Raw genomic sequence first — 27,499 nt, forward strand, 5'->3', positions numbered from 1 at the left:
TAATAGACTCATATGTTAATTACACAGCATGTGTTATTTTTATCCATTCTGAAGGTACAAAATTGGAGTCTAGTGCACTCCATATTGTAAAGGGGCTATCCTATGTGTTTCCTGCTCACTCCCAGAAGCCAACCAAGGTACATTACGGACTGCTGTCATCTACAGAAGAAAAGATGACACAAGGAATATGGTTGACAACAAATGCATTCATGTCTGAAAGCTCTTTATAGACTAAAATAGACATTTTACATCTATTGCAGTCTAACAAGTCTAAGAGAAGCACACGCTGCATTTTATAAAAAGCAAGGCTTGTATGTTTTGGTTGTGTGAAAGGTCCCATGGGTTGAAGGGTTGTCCAGGCTTTTGAAATTGATGACTGGTTCTTAGAATAGCTCATCAATATAGAGTCGGTGGAGGTCCGACATCTGACACCCTCACTGATCACCTGCTTTCAGTTCAGGTGGTGGCTGGCTGTAACAGTGAAGTGCGCTGGAATAGCACAGATCCCTTCACTGCTTAGAGGCCATTGCCAAGAACATCTTAGATCAAACTGAAGTGAATAGGAGCTGAGCTGCAGTTCTGTAGAAAGGCCACTGTAGCTGAAAACAGATAATCAGCGAGAGTATCGGGGTTTGAACCTCTACCAAATCTATATTGATGAGCTATTTTAAGGGCTCATGCAGTCAATGTGTAGTTTCAGTCCGAGTAAGATCTGTCAAAACATCGGATCATACTCAATTTAATATCTATCTAATAATAATGTAGAGAAAGTGATTTTAAAAATCTTTAAAATACAACTTACAAAAGAAATCCGAAAGAAGCCTTTCAAAAATCTTCTAGAAGATGTCCCCATATGCAGTTTCTGAAGGAAATCAATATTCAGCACAACACACACTGAAAACAGCATTCTAATGGTGAGTGTAACACAATGTGCCCGCTCCTGGCTGAATACCTCAGTCTTCAGCTCATGGTGAGCTCTGTCAGTTCTTGGGTTATCCACGCACAGCTCCTTCTGCCTGTCAGTTGGTTCCTGTGAGCGCAGGGACATCGGCACTTCTCATTGTTATTATGTCAGTTGATGGCTCCTGTACGGCTGTGAGTGATGGAAATTTCAACAAATGTCCATCAGGACAATCAATAACACTGAGAAGTGCTAATGTCACTGAATTCCCAGAAACCAGCTGACAGGCAGAAGGAGCAGTGTGGTAACACTGAGGAGAAGTGCTAATGTCACTGAATTCCCAGAAACCAGCTGACAGGCAGAGGAGCAGTGTGGTAACACTGAGGGGAAGTGCTAATGTCACTGAACTCACAGGAACCAGCTGACAGGCAGAGGAGCAGTGTGGTAACACTGAGGGGAAGTGCTAATGTCACTGAACTCACAGGAACCAGCTGACAGGCAGAGGAGCAGTGCGGTAACACTGAGGGGAAGTGCTAATGTCACTGAACTCACAGGAACCAGCTGACAGGCAGAGGAGCAGTGCGGTAACACTGAGGGGAAGCGCCGATGTCACTAAACTCACAGGAACCAGCTGACAGGCAGAGGAGCAGTGTGGTAACACTGAGGGGAAGTGCTAATGTCACTGAACTCACAGGAACCAGCTGACAGGCAGAGGAGCAGTGTGGTAACACTGAGGGGAAGTGCTAATGTCACTGAATTCCCAGGAACCAGCTGACAGGCAGAGGAGCAGTGCGGTAACACTGAGGGGAAGCGCCGATGTCACTAAACTCACAGGAACCAGCTGACAGGCAGAGGAGCAGTGTGGTAACACTGAGGGGAAGCGCCGATGTCACTAAACTCACAGGAACCAGCTGACAGGCAGAGGAGCAGTGTGGTAACACTGAGGAGAAGTGCTAATGTCACTGAATTCCCAGGAACCAGCTGACAGGCAGAGGAGCAGTGTGGTAACACTGAGGGGAAGTGCTAATGTCACTGAACTCACAGGAACCAGCTGACAGGCAGAGAAGCAGTGTGGTAACACTGAGGGGAAGTGCTAATGTCACTGAACTCACAGGAACCAGCTGACAGGCAGAGGAGCAGTGTGGTAACACTGAGGGGAAGTGCCAATGTCACTGAACTCACAGGAACCAGCTGACAGGCAGAGGAGCAGTGTGGTAACACTGAGAAGAAGTGCCAATGTCACTGAACTCACAGGAAACAGCTGACAGGCAGAGGAGCAGTGTGGTAACACTGAGGAGAAGTGCTAATGTCACTGAATTCCCAGGAACCAGCTGACAGGCAGAGGAGCAGTGTGGTAACACTGAGGAGAAGTGCTAATGTCACTGAATTCCCAGGAACCAGCTGACAGGCAGAGGAGCAGTGTGGTAACACTGAGGGGAAGTGCTAATGTCACTAAACTCACAGGAACCAGCTGACAGGCAGAGGAGCAGTGTGGTAACACTGAGGGGAAGTGCTAATGTCACTAAACTCACAGGAACCAGCTGACAGGCAGAGGAGCAATGTGGTAACACTGAGGAGAAGTGCTAATGTCACTGAATTCCCAGGAACCAGCTGACAGGCAGAAGGAGCAGTGTGGTAACACTGAGGAGAAGTGCTAATGTCACTAAACTCACAGGAACCAGCTGACAGGCAGAGGAGCAATGTGGTAACACTGAGGAGAAGTGCTAATGTCACTGAATTCCCAGGAACCAGCTGACAGGCAGAAGGAGCAGTGTGGTAACACTGAGGGGAAGTGCCAATGTCACTGAACTCACAGGAAGCAGCTGACAGGCAGAGGAGCAGTGTGGTAACACTGAGGGGAAGTGCCGATGTCACTAAACTCACAGGAACCAGCTGACAGGCAGAGGAGCAGTGTGGTAACACTGAGGGGAAGTGCTAATGTCACTGAACACACAGGAACCAGCTGACAGGCAGAGGAGCAGTGTGGTAACACTGAGGAGAAGTGCTAATGTCACTGAACACACAGGAACCAGCTGACAGGCAGAGGAGCAGTGTGGTAACACTGAGGAGAAGTGCTAATGTCACTAAACTCACAGGAACCAGCTGACAGGCAGAGGAGCAATGTGGTAACACTGAGGGGAAGTGCCGATGTCACTGAACACACAGGAACCAGCTGACAGGCAGAGGAGCAGTGTGGTAACACTGAGGAGAAGTGCTAATGTCACTAAACTCACAGGAACCAGCTGACAGGCAGAGGAGCAGTGTGGTAACACTGAGGAGAAGTGCTAATGTCACTGAACACACAGGAACCAGCTGACAGGCAGAGAAGCAGTGTGGTAACACTGAGGGGAAGTGCTAATGTCACTGAACTCACAGGAACCAGCTGACAGGCAGAGGAGCAGTGTGGTAACACTGAGGGGAAGTGCCAATGTCACTGAACTCACAGGAACCAGCTGACAGGCAGAGGAGCAGTGTGGTAACACTGAGAAGAAGTGCCAATGTCACTGAACTCACAGGAAACAGCTGACAGGCAGAGGAGCAGTGTGGTAACACTGAGGAGAAGTGCTAATGTCACTGAATTCCCAGGAACCAGCTGACAGGCAGAGGAGCAGTGTGGTAACACTGAGGAGAAGTGCTAATGTCACTGAATTCCCAGGAACCAGCTGACAGGCAGAGGAGCAGTGTGGTAACACTGAGGGGAAGTGCTAATGTCACTAAACTCACAGGAACCAGCTGACAGGCAGAGGAGCAGTGTGGTAACACTGAGGGGAAGTGCTAATGTCACTAAACTCACAGGAACCAGCTGACAGGCAGAGGAGCAATGTGGTAACACTGAGGAGAAGTGCTAATGTCACTGAATTCCCAGGAACCAGCTGACAGGCAGAAGGAGCAGTGTGGTAACACTGAGGAGAAGTGGTAATGTCACTAAACTCACAGGAACCAGCTGACAGGCAGAGGAGCAATGTGGTAACACTGAGGAGAAGTGCTAATGTCACTGAATTCCCAGGAACCAGCTGACAGGCAGAAGGAGCAGTGTGGTAACACTGAGGGGAAGTGCCAATGTCACTGAACTCACAGGAAGCAGCTGACAGGCAGAGGAGCAGTGTGGTAACACTGAGGGGAAGTGCCGATGTCACTAAACTCACAGGAACCAGCTGACAGGCAGAGGAGCAGTGTGGTAACACTGAGGGGAAGTGCTAATGTCACTGAACACACAGGAACCAGCTGACAGGCAGAGGAGCAGTGTGGTAACACTGAGGAGAAGTGCTAATGTCACTGAACACACAGGAACCAGCTGACAGGCAGAGGAGCAGTGTGGTAACACTGAGGAGAAGTGCTAATGTCACTAAACTCACAGGAACCAGCTGACAGGCAGAGGAGCAATGTGGTAACACTGAGGGGAAGTGCCGATGTCACTGAACACACAGGAACCAGCTGACAGGCAGAGGAGCAGTGTGGTAACACTGAGGAGAAGTGCTAATGTCACTAAACTCACAGGAACCAGCTGACAGGCAGAGGAGCAGTGTGGTAACACTGAGGAGAAGTGCTAATGTCACTGAACACACAGGAACCAGCTGACAGGCAGAGGAGCAATGTGGTAACACTGAGGAGAAGTGCTAATGTCACTAAACTCACAGGAACCAGCTGACAGGCAGAGGAGCAATGTGGTAACACTGAGGGGAAGTGCTAATGTCACTGAACACACAGGAACCAGCTGACAGGCAGAGGAGCAGTGCGGTAACACTGAGAAGTGCTAATGTCACTAAACTCACAGGAACCAACTGACAGGCAGAGGAGCAGTGTGGTAACACTGAGGGGAAGTGCCGATGTCACTAAACTCACAGGAACCAGCTGACAGGCAGAGGAGCAGTGTGGTAACACTGAGGGGAAGTGCCGATGTCACTGAGCTCCTTCTGGCCTGTATTTCAGTGCTATACACTGAGGAAAACTACTGATATCACTGAGCACACAGGAACCAGCTGACATAGGAGCTGTGTGACGACAACCAAGAACTGACAGAGCTCAGCACCGTGCACTGTGTGACTGAGGTAACCTGCTGATGCACTGACATACCGTGCACGGGATCCAGCCAGGAGCTCGCTCGCTGTGTAGGCTTTGCCCCACTCTTAGAAAGAGATATTCAGTGTGTGGTGCTGAATACGGATTTGCTTGTGCAGCAGCATAGGGGACAAATTCTAGAACATTTTTGAAAGGTTGTATTTCAGATTTAATTTATAAAGTACATTTGAAAGATTATAAAAATGACTTGTTCTACATTATTATTTAATAAAAATTAAAAAACAGTTATGTTTGAAGTTATCATCCAGGCATAGATTATGGAACGGTTATTAATGCAAATTCCTACAGGCATACTTCACCAAGAGTGGACCAATGATTTCTCACAAAGACCATCAGAGCATAACATACATCAAAGCTATATACAATTTTTGTGTTGTGACTTTTATCTACTACGATTTTTTAAAGCAAGCAGGTCCCACATAAAAACAAGACTTATACAGCATGGTATAGCTGTTTACACCGTGGTCAGTCATGCAACTGTACAGGTATTTGCATTAAAATGTAATGTCAAACGCAACATATCCTGTGTCTTACAGAACAGAGAGCACAGTCCACTTTATCTGCACATTTACTTCTAGACATTCACTATGCTGCTCCGTTCCTATGTACACCATAGCAGGGTAGAAATTGGAGCCTGCACAGAACATTACATCTAATTATCATAAAATATATGTGTGTATAGTGCTCAGTCCTAACACGAGGGCTTGAGAAACATTTTACTATTTTCTATCTTCTTTGAAGCCTCAATGGGACTTATTAAATCTCCTTGACATTAAAAAGAAACACACCCTAGACCCATCTGGTTATGTCCGTAATACAATTACCGTGCTGAAGAACGGCACAGAGTGATCATAGTGATACTTCTCCTTGTCTGCCACAACGAGGTAGTGAGCCGCATTAATTAAGATACGTTTCAAGTTCATCAATGAATGGAGTAACCTGGGAGAGAAGTAGGAACATGCTCAGCTCTGACATGCGGAAAGTCTCAGCCAAATACAGATAAGGTTTAGCACAAAACAACTCCTGGATATGTCACCATTTAGAATGAAGTTCAAGAAAGTTAAATAAATTTTTAAAGCGGGATTAAATGACTCGTACACTACTAGGACAACCTCTTCTCGTTCCTCATGGGAATGAGGTCACGTGTCATACAACTGCACGAGAGCCAAGGGACCGCGAGTGTTGACACCACAGGAACGATGCGGGCACAGGAGGTGAGTATAAGCTTTTTTATTTTATCAGGGCCAATCGTGGGGAATGAGAAAGGGTTGTCCTAGTAGTGGACAACCCCTTTAAGTAAGACTAGAAGTTACCAGGTCGTTTACGATGTTCCTTGGACTCACTAAAACAGATGATTCGGAGAGTTAACGTTCCACCTAAACAAACCACGTCCAAGTCCAATTAGATTGTAAGCTTTCTTGTCATTATTGCACACACAGGACACATACTTAATAGGATCTACTTGGTTCTTTATGACTTCAACTTTATGCAATATTATTATTGTATTCACATTTACATAATTTGACATAAGGTAAGGTTTTAATACTACAGGTTAGGACTAACCCAAATAGGTGGTGGGATGGTTTTTGGTTAAAAATCCAAATTATGTTAACTAAGCACCCTATGTTATTTTCATGCACTATTGCTATTTATTTACTGCACAGTATTTGCTAATTTTGTTTTTGTCTTTCTAGTGGACAGTGTCAACATGCGCCTACATGTTGCATGCATACCAACTTATATTCCAGTTCATCCCTTCAGAGTTTTGTTTCAGGTTTCTGCACTCTGTGCAAATAATGGGGTGGCCTCCCTTTTCTTTGAGCTGGACATTACATTTACAGTAGGGGAAATAAGTATTTGATCCCTTGCTGATTTTGTAAGTTTGCCCACTGACAAAGACATGAACAGTCTATAATTTTATGGGTAGGTTACGGTAATTTTAACATTGAGATGTAGAATATCAAAAGTAAAATCCAGAAAATCACATTGTATAAATTATATACATTTATTTGCATTTTGCAGTGAGAAAAAAGTATTTGATCCCCTACCAACCATTAAGAGTTCTGGCTCCTACAGACGAGTTTGATGCTTCTAATCAACTTGTTACCTGCATTAAAGACGGCTGTCTTACATAGTCACATTTATAAAAGACTCCTGTCCACAGACTCAATTAATCAGTCAGATTCTAACCTCTACAACAAGACCAAAGAACTTTATAAGGATGTCAGGGACAAGATCATAGACCTGCACAAAGCTGGAATGGGCTACAAAACCATAAGTAAGACACTGGGTGAGAAGGAGACTGTTGGTGCAATAGTAAGAAAATGGAAGAAATACAAAATGACTGTCAATCGACATCGATCTGGGGCACTATGCAAAATCTCACCATGTGGGGTATCCTTGATCATGAGGAAGGTGAGAGATCAGCCTAAAACTACATGGGGGGAACTTGTTAATGATCTCAAGGCAGCTGGGACCACAGTCACCAAGAAAACCATTGGTAACACATTTTGCGGTAAAGGTTTAAAATCCAGCAGCCCGCAAGGTCCCCCTGCTAAAGAAGGCACATGTGCAGACTCGTCTGAAGTTTGCCAATGAACACCTGGGTGATTCTGTGATTGACTGGGAGAAGGTGCTGTGGTCAGCTGAGACAGAAATTGAGGTCTTTGGCATTAACTCAACTCGCCGTGTTTGGAGAGAGAGAAATGCTGCCTATGACCCAAAGAACACTGTCCCCTCTGTCAAGCATGGAGGTTGAAAATATTATGCTTTGGGGGTGTTTCTCTGCAAAGGGCACAGGACTACTTCACCGCATCAATGGGAGAATGGATGGAGAAATGTGCTGTAAAATGCTGAGTGACAACCTCCTTCCCTCCACCATTACCTTAAAAATGGGTCGTGGCTGGGTCTTCCAGCAAGACAATGACCCAAAACATACAGCCAAGGCAACAAAGGAGTGGCTCAAAAAGAAGCACATTAAGGTTATGGAGTGGCCTAACCAGTCTTCACACCTTAATCCCATAGAAAACGTATGGAGGGAGTTGAAGCTCTGAGTTGTCAAGCGACAATCAGTCTTAATGATTTAGAGATGATCTGCAATGAGGAGTGGACCAAAATTCCTCCTGACATGTGCGCAAACCTCATCATCAACTACAAAAAAAAGTCTGACTGCTGTGCATGCCAGCAAGGGTTTTGCCACCAAGTATTAAGTCTTGTTTGCCAGAGGGATCAAATACTTATTTCTCACTGCAAAATGCAAATAAATGTATATCTTTATATACAATGTGATTTTCTGGATTTTATTTTTGATATTCTATCTCTCAATGTCAAAATTAACCTATCCTTAAAATGATAGACTGTTCATGTCTTTGTCAGTGTGCAAACTTACAAAATCAGCAAGGGATTAAATACTTATTTTCCCCACTGTATATAGCTCCCCATGGCTGGATGTCCATTAGTCGAGGTCTTTGTCCTGCTCAGCCCTTCCTTACATTTACGTCATTTGACATATGGTAAGGTTTTAATACTAGAGGTTAGAACCATCGCAAATAGGGCCACCTTGAGGTGGTGGGATGGCGTTTACAATTTTTAATCACAATTATGTTAGTACCATTTATTTACTGCAGGGCATTTTCTCACTTTGTTTTTATCTTAAGTTTTGCTTATTACAATAGCAGCATTATTGATGAGCTGTTATGAAATAACACCCCCATTTTGCAGAGAAAATTCTGGAAACTGACTAGTACTGAAGATTTGGAACCCAAAAAATGTCAATGTATGCAGAGATTTTCACTGCTTATTTCACAGATAATAAAATTTGGTAAATCTGTAGCATTTTAGAAACAAAATCTGCAGAGATTCTACTTTGACTAACTCTTCTCTTCAAACTAGACCTTCGTAACGAGTGATGGTTTCCAAAGTCAGTTTTAAGCTGGATTGTCTTCAGTTCAACTTATGGGGGCTCCAGTATTAGGGATCTGATACTTTGCCAGGGTCTAGGTCAGGGTCTAGGCCCTCCTACACTGGCCCAGCAGCAATTTCATCACTGCTTCTAATTTTCAATCTTAACATGTGTGCACACAACGTCTTCTTTCTGGCCACTGAGCTGCTGAGTTTTTCTAGGCAAAGCCACTTTTTCCTGCAGTGGCTTTGATGGCGGCTTTGCTTGCGGTTGTATATTTTTTCTATACTTTCCACTATAGTGGAGCCCAAAGAATTCCCATATTTTGCAGATTATAAGATGCACAGAATTATAAGACGTACACCAAATTTGGGGAGGAAAATTGGAAAAAAATGTATGAAATAAAATGGTGGTGCGTCTTATAGTCCACTTTTAAGGTAGCTTACCGGAGGTGGCGACTGCGGTGGAACAGGGTCCCAGGAGCAGGTCGCTGCTGCAGGAAGATGGTGGCAGGAGTGAGGCGATGCTGCGGGCCCCAGGCTAGGAGGAGGGGGTGTTTTAAGGTGTGACACTGACATTTTATGAAAGCCTGGGGCCCCTGAACTTCCATGATTTTCAATGCGATGAAAAGTGGTCGCCGGAGGTGGCACAAGCGCAGACTGAGATCTCGGCTACCGAAATCTGAAACTGCGCATGCACTGACTCCGATGCCTACTTTCCCAAAGTTCACTGCATTGAAAACCATAAAATTGCGGGGGCCTTGGGCTTTCACGAAATGTCGGTGGAGCCCCTGGACCGCCAAACTCCCTCTCCTACCAGTCTGTGACCTGCAGCATTGTCCCACTCCTGCTGCCGCCACCATCTTCCTGCAGAATCGACCCTGGAACCCCGCTCCACCGTAGCCGGTAAGCTACATTTGAATAAGTCGCTCCCCTATTTTCAACTCAAATTTTGGGGGAAAGTGTGTATTATAATCAGGAAAATATGGTACTTCTTTTAACTGCTTCACTACCAACAGAAAATTATAATTTTTTAGATTTTGATATTATTTGTATAACCTAATATTGAACAGAATAAAGTATGCTGACATCCCCCTATATACCGTATAAGCTCGCAGACAGCACCCCTATATATCATATAAGCCCACACACAGCATTAACCCTGAAACAGTTAAGAAAGTGACATGTTCACAGTAATGTCATTTTTATACTGCTGTGCATTATGTTCATTTTTTGCATCAGCTTTGTGGTGAATTTGCCCAAGACATGTGGGAGACTCCCCAAATGTATGGAGGAAGGTGCTGTGGTCAGATGAGACCAAAACTGAACTTTTTGGCCACCAAAAAACACTATGTCTGTACTCATATTGTATATAGAGAGGCTATGTGGGGGCTCATATTGTATATAGGATGGTATGAGGGGGCTCATACTGTATATAGGGGCTCTCACGATATATAGGATGCTGTGTGTGGGCTTATATGATATATAGGGGTGCTGTTTGCGAGCTTATACGGTATATAGGGGGATGTCAGCATACTTTATTCTGTTCAATATTAGGTTATACAAATAATATCAAAATCTAAAAAATTATAATTTTCTGTTGGTAGCTTCCTTTAAAGAGGATTATCCGGGACTATTTAATTATTTTACTATGGGCGTAAGAACTGACTCTGAGGTAGTTGCTAACTACCTGTCTGCTGTGTTCAGCGCCGATCTCTACCGACTCAGAGGGGTCACAGACCGAAGTGCGAGTAGCCGGCTGTCAGTCAGAATGACGTCGGCAGTCACGCCCCATCGACAAAGCAGCCCAGAATAGAAAAAGCTGCTCTGTTGACGCGAGTAGCTGACTTGCTGGCAGGAGTGGACGCTGAGTAAAACAGGGAGGTAGTTTTAGGCCCATAGTGAAGAAACATAAAATAGTCCTGGACAACCCCTTTGACGACATTACACTTGATCACTTGCAAAGGTCAACTCCTTTCCCTTTTCTTCACACTAGTTTTACCATGTTTCTTTCATTGCTTTTAGTAAAACAAGAATGTAGTTCAGATACACTGACACAGGATCTACTTTTAAGCATTACCTAGGCTGACTCAATCTTTGGTGTCTCCTTACCGTACACCGTAGTCAACAACGACCGCTTCCTTTGCTGTGCCAGTGATGGCATCATGGTGTTGGAACAAGCCAAGGTTGCGCCTGGCATCGGTTAGCAAAGCATAATCAGAGAGAGGATATTTACTTTCCAGGCCTGCGCGTCTTGCGTGATTTATGGCCAGAGTGTACAAGATTTCTGCCCCTCTGAAAATGTACACAAAACATATGATACATTTAGTCTGCCATCTTCAGATACCAAATAAAGCGAGTGCCACAGTAACAGCAATGTGTTATATTCCTCCTATTTTGATCTTTAGTTAGATGTATTTTTAACAAATAACCCTGGGGCTAAAGGTAATCATCTCATATTGGAAAAAATGGCGAAGACAATTTATGTACATATACATTTACACAGGCTTAGGCTACTTTCACACTAGCGTCGGGAACAACCCGTCGCTGTGCGTCGGGCCGACGTTCCCGACGCTAGCGTGGTCTCCGCCGCACAACGGGGGCAGCGGATGCATTTTTCCCACGCATCCGCTGCCCCATTGTGAGGTGCGGGGAAGTGCGGGGAGGTGGGGGTGGAGTTCCGGCCGCGCATGCGCGGTCGGAAAAAGCGGACCGTCGGGAGCAAAAAACGTTACATGTAACGTTTTTTTCTCCCGACGGTCCGCTACCACACGCCCAAGCGTCGCAAAACGGACGCAACGTTTGGCAATGCGTCGCAAATGCGTCGCTAATGTTAGTCTATGACGAAAAAACGTATCCAGCAAGAACTTTTGCTGGATGCGTATTTTCGGCAAAACGACGCATTTGCGACGTATTGCAGTTAACGCTAGTGTGAAAGTAGCCTAAAGCAATATAACGTTTCTTTTGAAAGGGTTTTAAGGATTAGAAAAAAGTCGGCTTTTTTTTTTTTTTTTTTTTTCCAAAGAATGGCACCACTGTTATCTGTGTTCTGCATTAAGTATTGAAACATTGCCCAGCTCACTAGCTTATAATTATTTTTGGCACTTTACATCTTTTTTGTCCCTACCGTATATGTGACTCCAGCACCCTGTCCATGCTCTTGTAGAAAGGTCTTGATGTATAGTAGCCAGTCCAATAGTGATCCTCTCGGTCAGCATAAGAGAAGAAGTCTCCAGTGAGGACAGGGAAGTCAGGAGGCCTCATCCCAGGGGTTACTCCCATCTTCTTATAGAGAGCATCAAAATAATCTGACAAAGTTCCAAACTGAGCCTGTAGAGGGAGCCACAGGTATTAGTAAAGAAATTATAAGGCCAACACACATTTCTCAGATTAGAGATGAAAACACGTGAATATTTGAATTTATAGAGGGGGATTAATTAAGACTTGAGTTTTATATACTGAAAAAAATCCCGCTGTAGCAAAATGCCCTGGACGTCTTAAACGGTGCATGTGTCTTAATGAATTTGGCGAATCTTGGGCTGACAACAACATCAAAGACAGGAACGAGCTGGTGTACATTTCTACTATCAAGAGGTATTCCCATCTCCAAGATCCTATCCCAATATGTAGTAGGCGTAATAATAACATTAGCAAATACCACCAGCTAGAAATGTAGTCTAGCTCTTCTGATAAGCTATGTCACTTACCCCATGTGCAGGGCATTACATTAGCTTAGATATCCATGGTTACGACCACTAATAACTAAGAGTCGCTAAATGGGTGGTCGTAACCATGGATATCTAAGCTACTGTAATGCCCTGCACATCAAATAGTGAATCAGAAGAACTATACTACATTTTTAATTGGCGGTGTTTGTTTATATTATTATTAATAATAATACATCTACTACATACGGAGATAGGATCTTGGAGATGGGAATACCCTTTTAAGTCATTCTGTTAGACGCTTTTCCCTATTTTACGCGTTATCTGGCACACATGCACTGATAAATCCCCCACAAAGACTGCATAGAGGAATGTCTCCCAGCAATGGACTAGGCGAGTAATCCATTCAGTATACCTCTGCTTGCTCTGTAATCGGGCCCGGGCAACAGCGGAGGGGTGAGCATGCAGAACAAAAGGTTTCAGTCTTTTCTATTCACTTCGCTGCTACTAATAAAGCCCTTTTTAACAACTGCCATGGACGCATATCACAGCTGATACATCTTTGCACTCTTACTTTAACATGGAGATCTGAGTGGGAGTTCATATAGTCAAAGAGCTTCTGGTAGTTTAAGAACTGAGCGTCCCACTCCTGCATTTTATCGTATCGGAAGTCATCGCCTAAGGGCACCAGGACCACCTTACTGCGGTACAGCTTGGATTTCTTCCTATACTGATCCAGAAGGAGGTTTGCCCTGTAACAATAAGGAGGATTTCTAATAGAATGACTATAATAACATGATCCCAAGCTAATGGAAACAAGGCTACAATAGAGTGTTATTTCTATACTGAAAAGTCCTCAGAAGTTATCACCTTGTAACAGAAAAGATAATCAAGCTAACATGGTACAAAGATATTTTCCCTGTAAGTTTTATCATTAAAAGTCTAATTAAAGGCAGTTTTTCAGTACAAAATGACTGTTCAAACCAGGCACAGGCGCTCAAAGTACCCTTGGCATAGTCAAACAGTACAGTGCACCTTGCTACCTACTTATTCTTCCTTCGCTGGCTGACAGCTCTGGGTTTCCTTACAGGAGCCAGAAAGTGATGAGCGAGTATGCTCGTTGCTCGGGTCTCTCCGAGCACGCTCAGGTGGTCTCCGAGTATTTGTGACTGCTCGGAGATTTAGTTTTTGCCGATGCAGCTGCATGATTTATGGCTGCTAGAGAGGCTGAATACATGTGGGGATTCCCTAACAAACAGGCAACCCCACATGTATTCAGGCTGGCTAGCAGTCTCAAATCATGCAGCTGGGGAAACGAAAACTAAATCTCCGAGCACCCACAAATACTCGGAGACCACCTGAGCGTGCTCGGAAAAACCCGAGCAATGAGTATACTCGCTCATCACTAGAGCCAGAGATATATGGAAAACAATCAGGTGGGAATGAGCAATGAATTACTTGTCTCAGTAAGGGTGCACTGAGCGCCTATGCTTGGTTTGAACAGTCATTTTTGTGCATACTCCTTAATCTGAGAAGACAGAAGACAATGTCGGCATTACTACAATCTTCTAACAGCTTGTCCCAGCAGTATAAACCCATGATCAAAGGTAAACTTTAGTATAGGATCTGACATTTGCTTCAGTAATTATGGGTAAAAATGAAAACTTGTGGGCAGGAATCCAAGGGGTAACATTTCGCCTTGTGGAGAGTGACAAGCCAAGCCTGGCATGTCAGAGTGAGGGGGTTTATAAGTCATGCATGCTCCTCTGGGAAATTAAATGTGAAAATTGTCTCTCTCTGCATACGGCCCCTGAGGCTGCATTCAGCTTCCTGCGGGGCTCCTGAGCTCCCGACATGATCGTGACCTGGTCCATGGAAGAAGTGGGGCCACTGATGACAGTATTTTTTACAGCTAAATGTACGTCCTCAAAACGCAGATTTAATTGTAAAGTGATGTGGAATATGTTCCAGGTGCCATTATTATAAGACGGAGCCAGAATGGAGTATTTTATAATTTATAATTATTACAGTAAAAGGGCCAGGATGGGGGACATTGTTACATGATTGCAGCCAGGATAAGAGACACTATAACAGAATGGTGGCCAGAATAACTGTATGGAGCCAAAAGTAAGACTATATTATATGGGGCCTGTTGGTGGACCATAAAAATGTAAAGATAGAAAAAACTCAAAACATGAAGCACGAGAACATAAATATTTTGCTACTAAAAATGCTGTTTTATGTAAAAACTAAATTACACTAAAAAAGTACACATGTGGTATTGCGGTATGCGGAAGGACACAAGCTATAAAAATAAACCATAACTCATATAAACACTATTCAAAAAATAAAGAAAAACACAACACAAATGTAGCTTTTTCATTATACTGACACAAAAAATGGAATAAATAGTGATCAAAAAGGCAAATAGAAAAAAAAATTGTATCATAAATTGTCTCGTAAAGAATGTGGCCCTCCAAATTATTTTTTTTTCTATGTGCAGCTCAATTACACGGCCAAGTTGGTGCCCCATGTTCTAGAATATAGAAATACATTCGGCTTCCCGCACCCTCCCTAGTGACAAATGACGTACCGTTCAGCCACATTGGACTCCGTGATGGCTTTTGGTGGTGTCTTCCAAGGGCAATTAATCCTTCCTCCTGGCAAGCGCCTGAAATCAAACTGGCAGCATATTTTGGGATCTGGGCCACATGTATGAGGCACGTCGTAGCTGTAAAAGGGCATCATGTGGCAAAAGATATCAGTCTCGGAATCTGGGTCTGTGAATGGGGGAGAAATAACATGTTAAAACAATCGTTATGATAAACTAATGCTAGTATTATGTTTACAACCCCTTCCCATAACAGTCATTTTTCATTTTCTTGGGTTCCATTTTTTTATCCTTAGTTTTTAGAAGTCCAAACTTTTTCTTTTACCGTCAACATAGACCTATGGATGCTTGTTTTTTTTTAGGAACTTTGTCATGTCACCATCTTGTATTGAACATTGGAAAAAGAAAAGTGTATGAAATGGAAATTTAAAAAAACAGCAAAAAATCAGCCATGACTTTTGTCATGGTGTTCAGTGTGTCGTAAAAATAACTATTAACTTTATTTTGCAGGTCAGCACAACAAAGGCAATACCAAATGTATATGTTTTTTACCTATACCAAATATTTATGGCTTTTCCACTAATCAATTTTACAAAATAAAAACTTGGAAAAAATATATTTTTGTTTGTGTCTCCATATTCTGAGAACCGTAACCATTTATTTTTCCAGTGATGGAGCTTTGCGAAGGCTTGTAGTTTTGTTAAATGCACTGTTGTATTTATTGCTACCATTTTAGCATACATATAACTTTTTTGATTACTTTTTATTCCAATTTTATAAAGGCATTTCTGGAACTATTTTATATTCCGCTTAATATAAGGGATAAATAATGTGATCTTTGAATAGTTCGGACTTTTATGGATGCAGCAATACCAATATGGCTGATTACATTTTATTGTTTTCCTACGTGATCTAAGCAAACACTGGTCCAACAGTCACATCAGTAGCCCATGGCCATCAGACCAGAATCCTGCAAACTTCATCCGCACTTCTGATTAGTGGGGCAAGGCACTATGTCATTGATATTGATTGATGCATGCATGACGTCAGAAGATACCGGCAGGTAGGAGGAGGGTTTGTTTTTTTTTCAACTGTTTTGGTCCCACTAGTGTTCATTGTTTTAACACACTGGATTCCTTCTGTATTATGCCCATCAGCAGTAAATTAAGAAAGCTAAACACATTTACACAACACAACACAAGTCTCCACTCATTCTCTGCATGGACATGTAGGCCGCCTCACCAGCCATATAAAGGAACCCAATTCTCCACATAGGTGCAAATCACAGAGGTCTATAAGACATTTATGACATTTTTTTATAATATGTCATAGATGTCTAAATTGACATTACCCTTTAATGGAACTAAGATTTTTATCCTGTTCTATGTTCTCAGCAGTTAAGCATTCTAATCAAAGTTTTTATCCTCTTAATATATTGCAGTCATATTACACTTACAATTGCTTATTTTGCCTTTCTACCCAGATAATTCTTCTCTTTTCTCTGCTCTATGTAGAAACAGGAAGCCTCTACTCCCTGCAGGAATCATTCCCCTCTTGTTTGTACATAGAGCTTAGAAGGATTTAGCTAGTCAGTTTTTAATCACGTGTTATCATAGACCTAATGGAAAAGAGAAAAATTTACAGGGTAGAAAGGTAAAATGAGCAATTGTAAGTTCACAGTGCTATATTATATGACTGCAATATATTAAGAGGATAACAATTTTGATGGGAGTGCTTCTTTAAAAGTGTAAGAAAAGTAATTATTCAACGGATTTAGCAAGAATATTTATCAGTCTTTTGCAAAATATGAAAAAGAAATCAGTTAAGTGGAAAATCAATCCTTTCATTTTTCTAAAGGTGGCCGCTATTGTGCACTTATACAGTCAGACAATCTGGAAACACATCTGCTGAGTACATAACAATTCTCCAGACCCACATTCTTAGGACTAGTGCCAAGGAAACGACTGGTGCTTTCTTACCCCATGTCTGTCTCCACATAAACTCCAAGCTTCGAGTGGCTGCAAAATGTTTCTTAATAGAGTAATGCACCCGCTGGATCAGCATGCTGGTTATATTAGAGAGTTTTAAAAGGTACGGCATGGTAGAACTGTGTCCAAAAGGATCCACTGCCCACCCTGACCTTGGAATGACACCTACAATAAAGAGATTTTTTTTTTTAAATCAACAAAAAAAACACAACAAATTAGTAAAATAAAAATATATAAAATGTCTAATTAACTAAATAAATGTCACTGCTTATATAATAAACATGCAAATCCCATTATTTAGTAATCAGTTCATAACCAACGGTATGAGTTTCTATTTCAAAGAAGCTTTTTGATATTCTCTTAAATTAATGAGCATAGTTTCTTTGTTAGGTCCTCTGACAATGAGCTGAATGAGATATTGGGCACTACACAGCACCCAATTAATACAATGGGTCATTGTGTACTGCACAAATGAGACAGGTCCTTTATAGGGTCTGCTGCTCCTAAAGAAATTTTGAGGCATAGGTAATTATATTATACTAGATGGTGGCCCGATTCTAAAGCATTGGGGATTCTAGAATATGTATGTATGTATGTACGTCGCGCTGTGAGTGGGGTTTAAATTTCGTGCCAATATCGCTGATTGGTCGCGGCCGGCCGGGTGCGACCAATCAGCGAAGCGTGGTATAAATCCCGCGTCAATTTGCGGCTGGACTGCATCTGTTGCTGATTGGTCGCAGGATGTCGGGGGTTCAGGGCGCTGGATGTTGGGGGTTCGGGGTGTAGGATATACACTGTGTGCAGAATTATTAGGCAAGTTGTATTTAAGAGGATTATTTTTGTTATTGATCAACAACTATGTTCTCAATCAACCCAAAAGACTCATAAATATCAAAGCTTAATATTTTTGGAAGTTAGAGTGTTTTTTTTTTTTTAGATTTGGCTATCTTACGGGGATATCTGTTTGTGCAGGTAACTATTACTGTGCAGAAGTATTAGGCAACTTAATAAAAACCAAATATATTCCCATCTCACTTGTTTATTTTCACCAGGTAAACCAATATAACTGCACAAAATTTAGAAATAAACATTTCTGACATGCTAAAACAAAACCCCCAAAAATGAGTGACCAATATAGCCACCTTTCTTTATGATGACACTAACAGCCTTCCATCCATAGATTCTGTCAGTTGCTTGATCTGCTTACGACCAACATTGCGTGCAGCAGCCACCACAGCCTCCCAGACACTGTTCTGAGAGGTGAACTGTTTTCCCTCCCTGTAGATCTCACATTTTATGAGGGACCATAGGTTCTCTATGTGGTTCAGATCAGGTGACTAAGGGGGCCATGTCATTATTTTTTCTTCTGAGACCTTTACTGGCCAGCCACGCTGTGGAGTAGTTGGAGGCATGTGATGGAGCATTGTCCTGCATGAAAATCATGTTTTTCTTGAACGATACCGACTTCTTCCTGTACCACTGCTTGAAGAAGTTGTCTTCCAGAAAGTGCAGTAGGTCTGGGAGTTGAACTTTACTCCATCCTCAACCTGAAAAGGTCCCACAAGTTCATCTTTGATGATACCAGCCCATACCAGTACCCCACCTCCACCTTGCTGGCGTCTGAGTCGGAGTGGAGCTCTCTGCCCTTTACTGGTCCAGCCTCTCGCCCATCCATCTGGCCCATCAAGGGTCACTCTCATTTCATCAGTCCATAAAACCTTTGAAAAGTCAGTCTTAAGATATTTCTTGGCCCAGTCTTGATGTTTTATCTTATGTTTCTTGTTCAAAGGTGGTCGTTTTTCCGCCTTCCTTACCTTGGCCATGTCCCTGAGTATCGCACACCTTGTACGTTTTGTTACTCTAGTAACGTTGCAGCTCTGAAATATGGCAAAACTGGTGGCAAATGGCATCTTGGCATCTTCACGCATGATTTTCCTCAATTCACAGGCAGTTATTTTGTGCCTTTTTTGCCCAACACGCTTCTTGCGACCCTGTTGGCTATTTGCCATGAAACGCTTGATTGTTCGGTGATCACGCTTCAAAAGTTTGGCAATTTCAAGACTGCTGCATCCCTCTGCAAGACATCTCACAATTTTGGACTTTTCAGAGCCCGTCAAATCTCTCTTCTGACCCAAAGGAAAGGAAGTTGCCTAATAATTAAGCACACCTTATATAGGGTTTTGATGTCATTAGACAACACCCCTCCTCATTACAGAGATGCACATCACCTGATTTACTTAATTGGTAGTTGGCTCTCAAGCCTGTACAGCTTGGAGTAGGATAACATGTATAAAAACTATCACGTGATCAAAATACAACTTGCCGAATAATTCTGCACACAGTGTAGCACAGCCACACAGTATATAGCAGCCACATAGTATATACCACAGCCACGTAGTATATAGCACAGCCACATAGTATAAAGCAGCCACGTAGTATATAGCACAGCCAAGTAGTATATAGTACAGCCCGTAGTATAGCACAGCCACGTAGTATATAGCACAGCCACGAAGTATATAGCACAGCCACGTAGTATATTGCACAGCCACGTAGTATATTGCACAGCCACGTAGTATATAACACAGCCCACATACTATATAACACAGGTAGCCATGTAGTATATAGCAGAGCCACGTAGTATACAGCAGCCACAAAGTATATAGCACAGCCCACGTAAAAGACAGCCACATAGTATATAGTATAGCCACGTAGTATATAGCACAGCCACGTAGTATATAGCAGCCACGTAGTATATAGCAGCCACGTAGTATATAACACAGCCCACGCTGTAAATAACACAGCCCACGCAGTATATAACACTGCCCATGTAGTATATATCAGTCACGCAGTATATAACACATCCCACGTAGTATATAAGACAGCCCACGTAGTATACAGCAGTGTGGGCACCATATCCCCGTTAAAAAAAAAGAATTAAAATAAAAAAGTTCTACACTCACCCTCCGGCGTCCACCGATGCGCGAGAGCGGCGAGGCTGCCGCCAGCTTCCGTTCCCAGAGATGCATTGCGAAATTACCCAGATGACTTAGCGGTCTTGGGAGACCGCTAAGTCATCTGGGTAATTTCGCAATGCATCTCTGGGAATGGAAGCTGGCGGCAGCCTCGCCGCTCGCGCGCATCTGTGGACGCCGGAGGGTGAGAATAGCACCATTTTTTTTTTTATTATTATTTTTAACATTATATCTTTTTACTATTGATGCTGCATAGGCAGCATCAATAGTAAAAAGTTTGTCACACAGGGTTAATAGCAGCATTAACAGACTGCGTTACACCGCGTTATACCTGGTGTAACACAGTCGGTTTAACGGACTGCTAAAGCGCTATGTGGGCGGCGGGCGCTGACTGTGAGGGAGTATGGAGGGGGCACTGACTGCAGGGGAGTAGGGAGCGGTCATTTCGCGGCCGGACTGTGCCCGTCGCTGATTGGTCGTGGCCGTTTGGCAGCGAACAATCAGCGACTTGGGAAGTGCCCCTTAGACGATTATATAGATAGATTACTATTCCCTAAGAGCAAGAGAAATTTCTTTAACTATAAAAATATTAAAGGGAATCTGTTATTATGTTTTTGCTCCCCCATCTGAGAGCAGCATGATGTAGGGCTTCTTGCTGTAATTTTGATAACTTCACCGCTTTCTCTGTTGCAGATCTACCAGTTCTCTGAATGCTGAGCTCTGTATAATCCCGCCCACACCACTGACTGACAGCTTTCTGTGTACACTGTGCATAGGCAGAAAGCTGCTAGTCTGTGGTGCGGTCAGGGTTATACAGAGCTCTTGAATATGGAGGCCTAGCTGGCAATAGGTTTACTAGTTCACTAGTAATAATCTCTTACTGATAAAACAGTGACTGTATCAAACTACAGCAATCACTCCAGAAAAAGACAATTTGCTGGAATTAGAGTCTCTGTTTCTACATTATGCTGCTCTCACAAACCTGGTGTCACATTCCCTTTAAATGAGTTTTCACAACAATGACATTTATTACCCATCTGTGGGATAAGTATCAAATGTCTGATCTCTGGTTTCGCCACCAATCACTAAATTGGAAGTCCTGAACCTTCTCCAATAAGGAGCGGCATGGTGGTGAACATGCGCGGTCGTTCCATATAGCGTCTATTGGGTTGTCAGACTGCAGACTGCTGTACTCGGCTGTTTTCTCAGTTTTATAGACAATGAATGGAGTCGCAGCGCTTGAGCGAGACCACACCACTGTACTCAATCTCAGACAACGGAGGGGAAGGCCCGGGGCTGAGGACACAGTCCTAGTGATCGGCAGGGCTACCAGGTGGGGAGATGATTATTGTCATTCACCGATTAAAAATCTTTATGCCTTATTTACAAAGACTGAAAAATCACTTTAGTAGATTCAAAGATTTTGAAATGAAATTGTGATGACTGAGATCATTGTGGGTAATTATACATTTGGTCTAATGTCTTTCTACCAAGAATCTACAGCAACAGCCATTCTTTCTTCATAGAACTCGTAGTAATTGCCCCTTTATCAGCCTACTACTAGCATCAGTGTTTAACATTTCCTTCTACATAGATAGGGTTACTGTGTCAGCTATGAAGCTTTATTCATTTGTAATTCTTGTTTGCGAAGCAATTAACTAGCCTCAAAATGTGAATGTATTTAGTCCTATGTGAATTCATACAGAAAAGGGCAGAATACGGGTGAAACCATTGTATTATTTTTAATATGTATAGCCTCCTTTGTTAGCTGCTATAAAGACATGAAAATACACGTATATTGTTTGCTGTAAACCTCGTTAGCTCTTCCTATGGAAGCTTTTCTCTCTTTATACCGACATCTGCTCCTCACAATATCCTCTCCACTTAACAAAAGGATAGAAATCCTGAATCTTTCCTCCATACATTTTTCTGTATGCGTCATATAAATGAAAGGTATAAATCTGTCAAATAAAATAAATTGGTCATCTAGAGATAAAAGAACCAGAAAATAACAGTTGTAGAGCTGCTCAGATGACCATATATATTGTAGTCACTACGCAATATCTCATTTAGGTCAGCACCTGCGACCACCAGTAGACTGAACTCAATGAGTATTCCAAACCAAGTCTGTCATAGAAAATATTAAGACCCCTGAAGACACTAGTGAGGGGGCATTCACCCCCCCACCTCCTCTATCTCTTTTGCAGTAGGAAAAAAAGCTTGCAATCTAAGCTGCCTTGAAACAGAATTGCCTAGTTGACATAGAGGAAATTACATACAGTTGGGAAGTGACCAATCTAATCAAAATTCCTTTTGAAGCCCAGATTCCCTTGTCCAGAGAGGTAATTAAGACAGGAAAGGTCTTTTCAGAGGGTTGGATGACAAAATGGACATGTGCACAGATAGAGAAGTGAGAGTCTTTTGTCCCCAGTAAATACATCCTATGTTGAAATTAAACTTTTGCTCCCGTCAAGGGAAATGCTATGTTCACACCAAACTTTATGTCTCTGAAGGAAATTTATGAATATTGGAAAAATAATTTTCTCATAAATGTGTCACCTGCATACAAGCCTCAAATCAATATTGGCCAGACCGCTGACACCAGCCACGTCATGTTTACCATCTATTTAAAAGGTAAAATCGCTATAAACAATATGGCGGCGACCTCGAACTTCTGTGATCCTTAGGAGGGAAAATATTGTTAATGTTGGGAATTTCATAAAATCCTGACGGGCTGATTACATTCCAAAACCCGGCCCAAGTGAGGTCATCATGGCTGAGTATGTCGGTGTAACTCAGGTGCTGATAAAAGGTCCAGACCAATTATAATCTGGCTTCCTGTAGAGAGATACATATTGGTGTATGCATGAATACCGTTCACTGAACGTCTCCAATCAAAGTGCTTTTCTTCACTACACTGAATCATTTCTGTGATCGGCGTAGTAAGTTCTTTTGTTAATCCTGTTTTTTTTATGTAACTGTATATGCTGTATTATTTTGTCCCTTTTGTAAAATCTTTTGTATATTTTTTAATAAACACTATCGTTCTGGATTAAATATAAAATGTAACAGTTCTGTTACTTTTGCTCTGTAAACCGCACCCGAAGCAATAAGCTACCAGAACGTCTAGTCAGCCTGTATAAAAAAAAATGACTTGTGGTGGCAACCAGCAGTTCTTGGATTATCGTGGAGCTAGCCGTGACTGTACCAGAGTTATATACATATAGCCCATGAGTTTGAATCGGAGGTGTAAATACTATACGCTCACTGTTAGTTTCCGAATAACTGGCCTATGTGGAAACAGCCGCAGCCTCCTCCATTAATTGTCAGTCAATCGCATAATTCTTCGTATGATAGGGGGCAGCAGAGGGCTGTTCGGGGCACAAAGATAACAGCGTGGGTGGTTCAGTTGCGACCCCCCCTGGTGTCGAACCTTCTCAATTTGTGGCAGCGGTGGGGATCTGTGTGACCCCTCTGGTGTCAAACCTTGACAATTGGTGGCTGCGGTGGGGATCTGCATGTCGCTCCTTCACAAAGTGCTAATTAGCTGCTATGGGTATCCTTTAAAATTAGGGATTTTTAGTACATTATTTTAATGAGTATGATTACTTTGGTAACAAACTGAAATAATGTTTTACAGAAAGAGAAATCCAGTTACAATATTACTTTTATTATTACACTTTAAATTCAGGGTACATAGTACTGTGCAAAAGTTTTAGGCAAGTGTGGAAAAAATGCTGCAAAGTATGCTTAACGCCTTCACCACCAAGCGATTTTCTGTTTTTCATTTCTTCCTCCCCTTCTTTCAAGAGCCATAACTTTTTATTTTTCTAGCTATGTAGCCGTATGATGGCTTTTTTTGTGTGGGATGAGCTGTATTTTTTAATGACACCATTCGTTCTGCCACAAAGTACACTGAAAAACGAGGAAAAAATTAAAAGTGCTGTGAAATTGCAAAAAAAGTGCCATTCTGAAATATGTTTTTTTTTTTAGTTTTTTTATTTACCATGTTCAAGTTGTAGTAAAACTGAACTGGCAATATGATTCCCCAGCTCAGTGCTTGTATGCAGATACCAAACAGGTGTAGGTTTTTTTATTTAAGTGGTGAAAAAAAAAATCTAAATTTTGCTTTTGTCGCCATTTGCCGAAGCCTTATTGTTCTCATTTTTCTGAATCTGGAACTGGATGAGGGTCTGATATCATTTGGGGGTAGATATGATGTTTTGATCAACTTTTATTGCATTTTAATGCAATGCTATGCCAACAAAAAACAGTTAAACTAACCTACGGCAACTTAAACTTAACCTAAAAAAAATATTTTCTCATTACACCATTTACCGATCAGATTAATTTATTTTATATTTTGATAGATCGGGCATTTCTGAATGCTGCGAGACTCCACCATGTTTCACTGTTGCTTGCAGACACTCATTATTGTACTCTCTCTAGCCCTTGTGGGATTGCTATTCACTTGAGTGCGTTGTGAGGCAACACAGGAAGCGTTTCCATTTAAATGTCCATGCTGGTTTATTGGTCCTTCATAAACCAGTCACAAGCAAAAAAAAATAAAATAAATAAACAGCCTTTCAGTGCAGGCAAAACAAGGTAAGCAATTCTTGACTGTCTATTTAGAGCCAGTCCAAATCACACAGACTGGATAGCATCCAGTGCATTGGCTCAGTCTGGATATAACACTCAAGAGGCATTTTCCCTCCACACACACAACGACCATGTGTAAAACAACAGACTCCATTTTAACATGTGAACTACACCGAGGTGGGGTATGTAGGCAGCCAGACCTGCCCATTTTTCAGGCTTGCCGTTAAAACCTCGCCCTGATGCACGAAACAAACATCTAAGTGCTATGTGTACTAATGCAATACTCCAGGTTTACATCATGGATTACAACCACCTCTGTGATACATACCTCCCATTAACTATGTGTCTGGTATCCACCTTACAACCTACTTGAACAAACAGCCTTGTGGTGCAGCCAAATATTTTACATTTAACTTATTAGTCCAGAGCACCTGCTGTCATTTTTTCTGCACTCTGGTTAATATGCTTTCGAGCATAATTGAGTCTTGTGGCCTTATTTCCAAGTCAAAGGTATGATTTTTGGCTGTAATTCTTCTATACAGACCCTTTCTGGCCAGACATTTACAAACGGTAGAAGGGTAGATTTGGGTTCTGAGCTGAGCTTTCAGTTTTGAAGAGAAGTAAGCATGGTGTATCTTTCATCTGCTGCACTAAGTTTCCTTGGTTGACCAATTTGTCTACAAACCTCAACATTGCCCATTTCTTGGTGTCCTCAATGCTAACAAATGCAGGCAGATCCATCATGCAATACCGTCAGGGAGGCATCTGATTGGCTCCAAATTTATTCTGCAGCAGTACAATGACCCAAAACACAGCCGATTTAATTAATATCTATATTCAGTGTAAAAAAAGAACAATGACACCTGGAAGTGATGATATGGCCCCATAAAGGCCTTGATCTAAAAAATCATAAAGTCAGTCAGTCTGGGATTAAATGGAGAGCTAGAAGGATTTGTGCAAGCCTACATCCACAGAAAGTCTGTGGTTTGTTCTTCATGATGTTTGAAACTACATCCCTGCCAAATTGTGTCAAAAACTGTGTGAGTGTACCTAGATGAATTGATTCTTTGATGTGGTTTTAAAAGCAAAGGGCGGTCACGCCAAAAATTGATTTGATTTAGATTTCTCTTTTGTTGACCCACTTTGCATTTTGTTAATCGATAAAAATAAAGTAAAGAAAAACACTTTTATTTTTGAAAGGCTTTCAGACTTTGAGTCATATTTCCACACCAGCCTAAAACTTTTGTTCAGTTGCATATATGTCAAATGGCTTTTGCCTCACGGTGCGGACACCACTATGTGTTGCTCCTATCTATTGTTCTCCAAAAGAATGATTTCACCAAATCCAAGAACCCTCTGCTCACAGATATGATAGATAATAAGCACTATTTGACATAAAACTGCTACCACTTTAAAAAAAATGCACTATTATTACACTCACAAGAGTTTAGAACAAACAAGCTTGCTAACCTCAAAATTACAAGGTGAGACAAGTTCCAACCCAACCTTGGGTTTTGGCCTTTTATCTTTTTCCAAAACATACTTGATGTTGCCATTTCAACATTTTCTCACTATGACTAAAATTTCTCATTTTGGAAAAAATTTGCAAAGCCAAAACTTTTTATATATAATCAGAATTCAATAAATTTTTATTATACTTTGTATAAGCTTTTATTTTTTCCAAGTATTAATCTATATCAGGGTTAATTTAGATAAACACAACAAACATTCATATTGATCAGGTTTTTTGGTTTCTAACTCTTGCGAGTATAAAATCATAGCAGTTACATTTTTAGATGTCCATTTGTGCTGCCCATTGTGTGTGAAAATATGTTTTTTTGATTTGTCTTTTTTGAAAATATCAACACAAGTCAACATTACAAATTAACAACCATTTGGTGTCTATCTAGTGGAGTTTAACACAACATTCTCTGAAGAAGAAGTTTAGTTTGCTGGAACTGCATACAGACATCGTTTTGACTGGTGAGGAGAACATTTTAGTTTTACATGCAGGATTTTCTGGACTCCATTCATGGACCACACCATCCAATGATCTGATGGAGACACATGCATTAAATTGTTCTATTTATTTATTTGTTTTTAACATTCTTACCAATATTTTTATTGAGCCACTGATGACCTTCTATCATCTGGTCAATCATAGCAAAATAGTGAGTATTGGCTTCATCAGGCATCACCCAGCCACCAGTTGTCATTTCCAGTTGCCCATTGGTAACTAACCTAATGAAAACAGATGCATTGGTCAACAGAGCTGAAGATCGAAGTAATGAGGATTAGGAATATAAATAAATATTAGGTATAAATGTGTGTGAACTACTTTAGAGTAAGTTATAAAATTAGGGAAAATGTGGTCCTGTTCCAAATGTATTAATAATTGTGATTTTTATTCAACGCATTTCAGAGTTTCACAGAACGCCTTTTTCAGGAAATATCACAAGAATCCTTGTAAAAATGTAATGTAAAAATCTATCTGAATAGATCCTAAATAGAGATTTTACCTATAAATTGACAGTGAAAGATCTATAAAGGAGGGAAAAAAAGATTACTCTCATAAGATATATTACAAAATTGCTTATTTTCATGGCTACTATTCATTTCTGAAATAATAATAATAATCTTTATTTTTATATAGCGCTAACATATTCCGCAGCGCTTTACAGTTTTTGCACAAATTATCATCACTGTCCCCGATAGGGAATTTAGATTGTGAGCCCCATCAGTCTGTCTTTGGAATGTGGGAGGAAACCGGAGTACCAGGAGGA

At 41.8% G+C, this 27,499-nt stretch overlaps 1 protein-coding gene across 1 annotated transcript in view; it reads right to left on the minus strand.

Annotated features, from left to right (window-relative positions):
* MAN2A2 (mannosidase alpha class 2A member 2) overlaps positions 1 to 27,499 on the minus strand; it is a 206,699-nt gene that overhangs the window by 65,669 nt on the left and 113,531 nt on the right. The window contains exons 6-12 of the mRNA XM_077263559.1: positions 26,830 to 26,957; positions 17,137 to 17,310; positions 15,140 to 15,326; positions 13,121 to 13,298; positions 12,009 to 12,211; positions 10,994 to 11,176; positions 5,806 to 5,920 (exon numbers count right to left, since the gene is read on the minus strand). Coding sequence (XP_077119674.1) covers positions 5,806 to 5,920; positions 10,994 to 11,176; positions 12,009 to 12,211; positions 13,121 to 13,298; positions 15,140 to 15,326; positions 17,137 to 17,310; positions 26,830 to 26,957 — 1,168 coding nt within the window. The remainder of the gene's footprint in view (positions 1 to 5,805; positions 5,921 to 10,993; positions 11,177 to 12,008; positions 12,212 to 13,120; positions 13,299 to 15,139; positions 15,327 to 17,136; positions 17,311 to 26,829; positions 26,958 to 27,499) is intronic.

Source organism: Ranitomeya variabilis, chromosome 5 (genome assembly GCF_051348905.1).
Source record: "Ranitomeya variabilis isolate aRanVar5 chromosome 5, aRanVar5.hap1, whole genome shotgun sequence".
Taxonomy (NCBI): Eukaryota; Metazoa; Chordata; class Amphibia; order Anura; family Dendrobatidae; genus Ranitomeya; species Ranitomeya variabilis.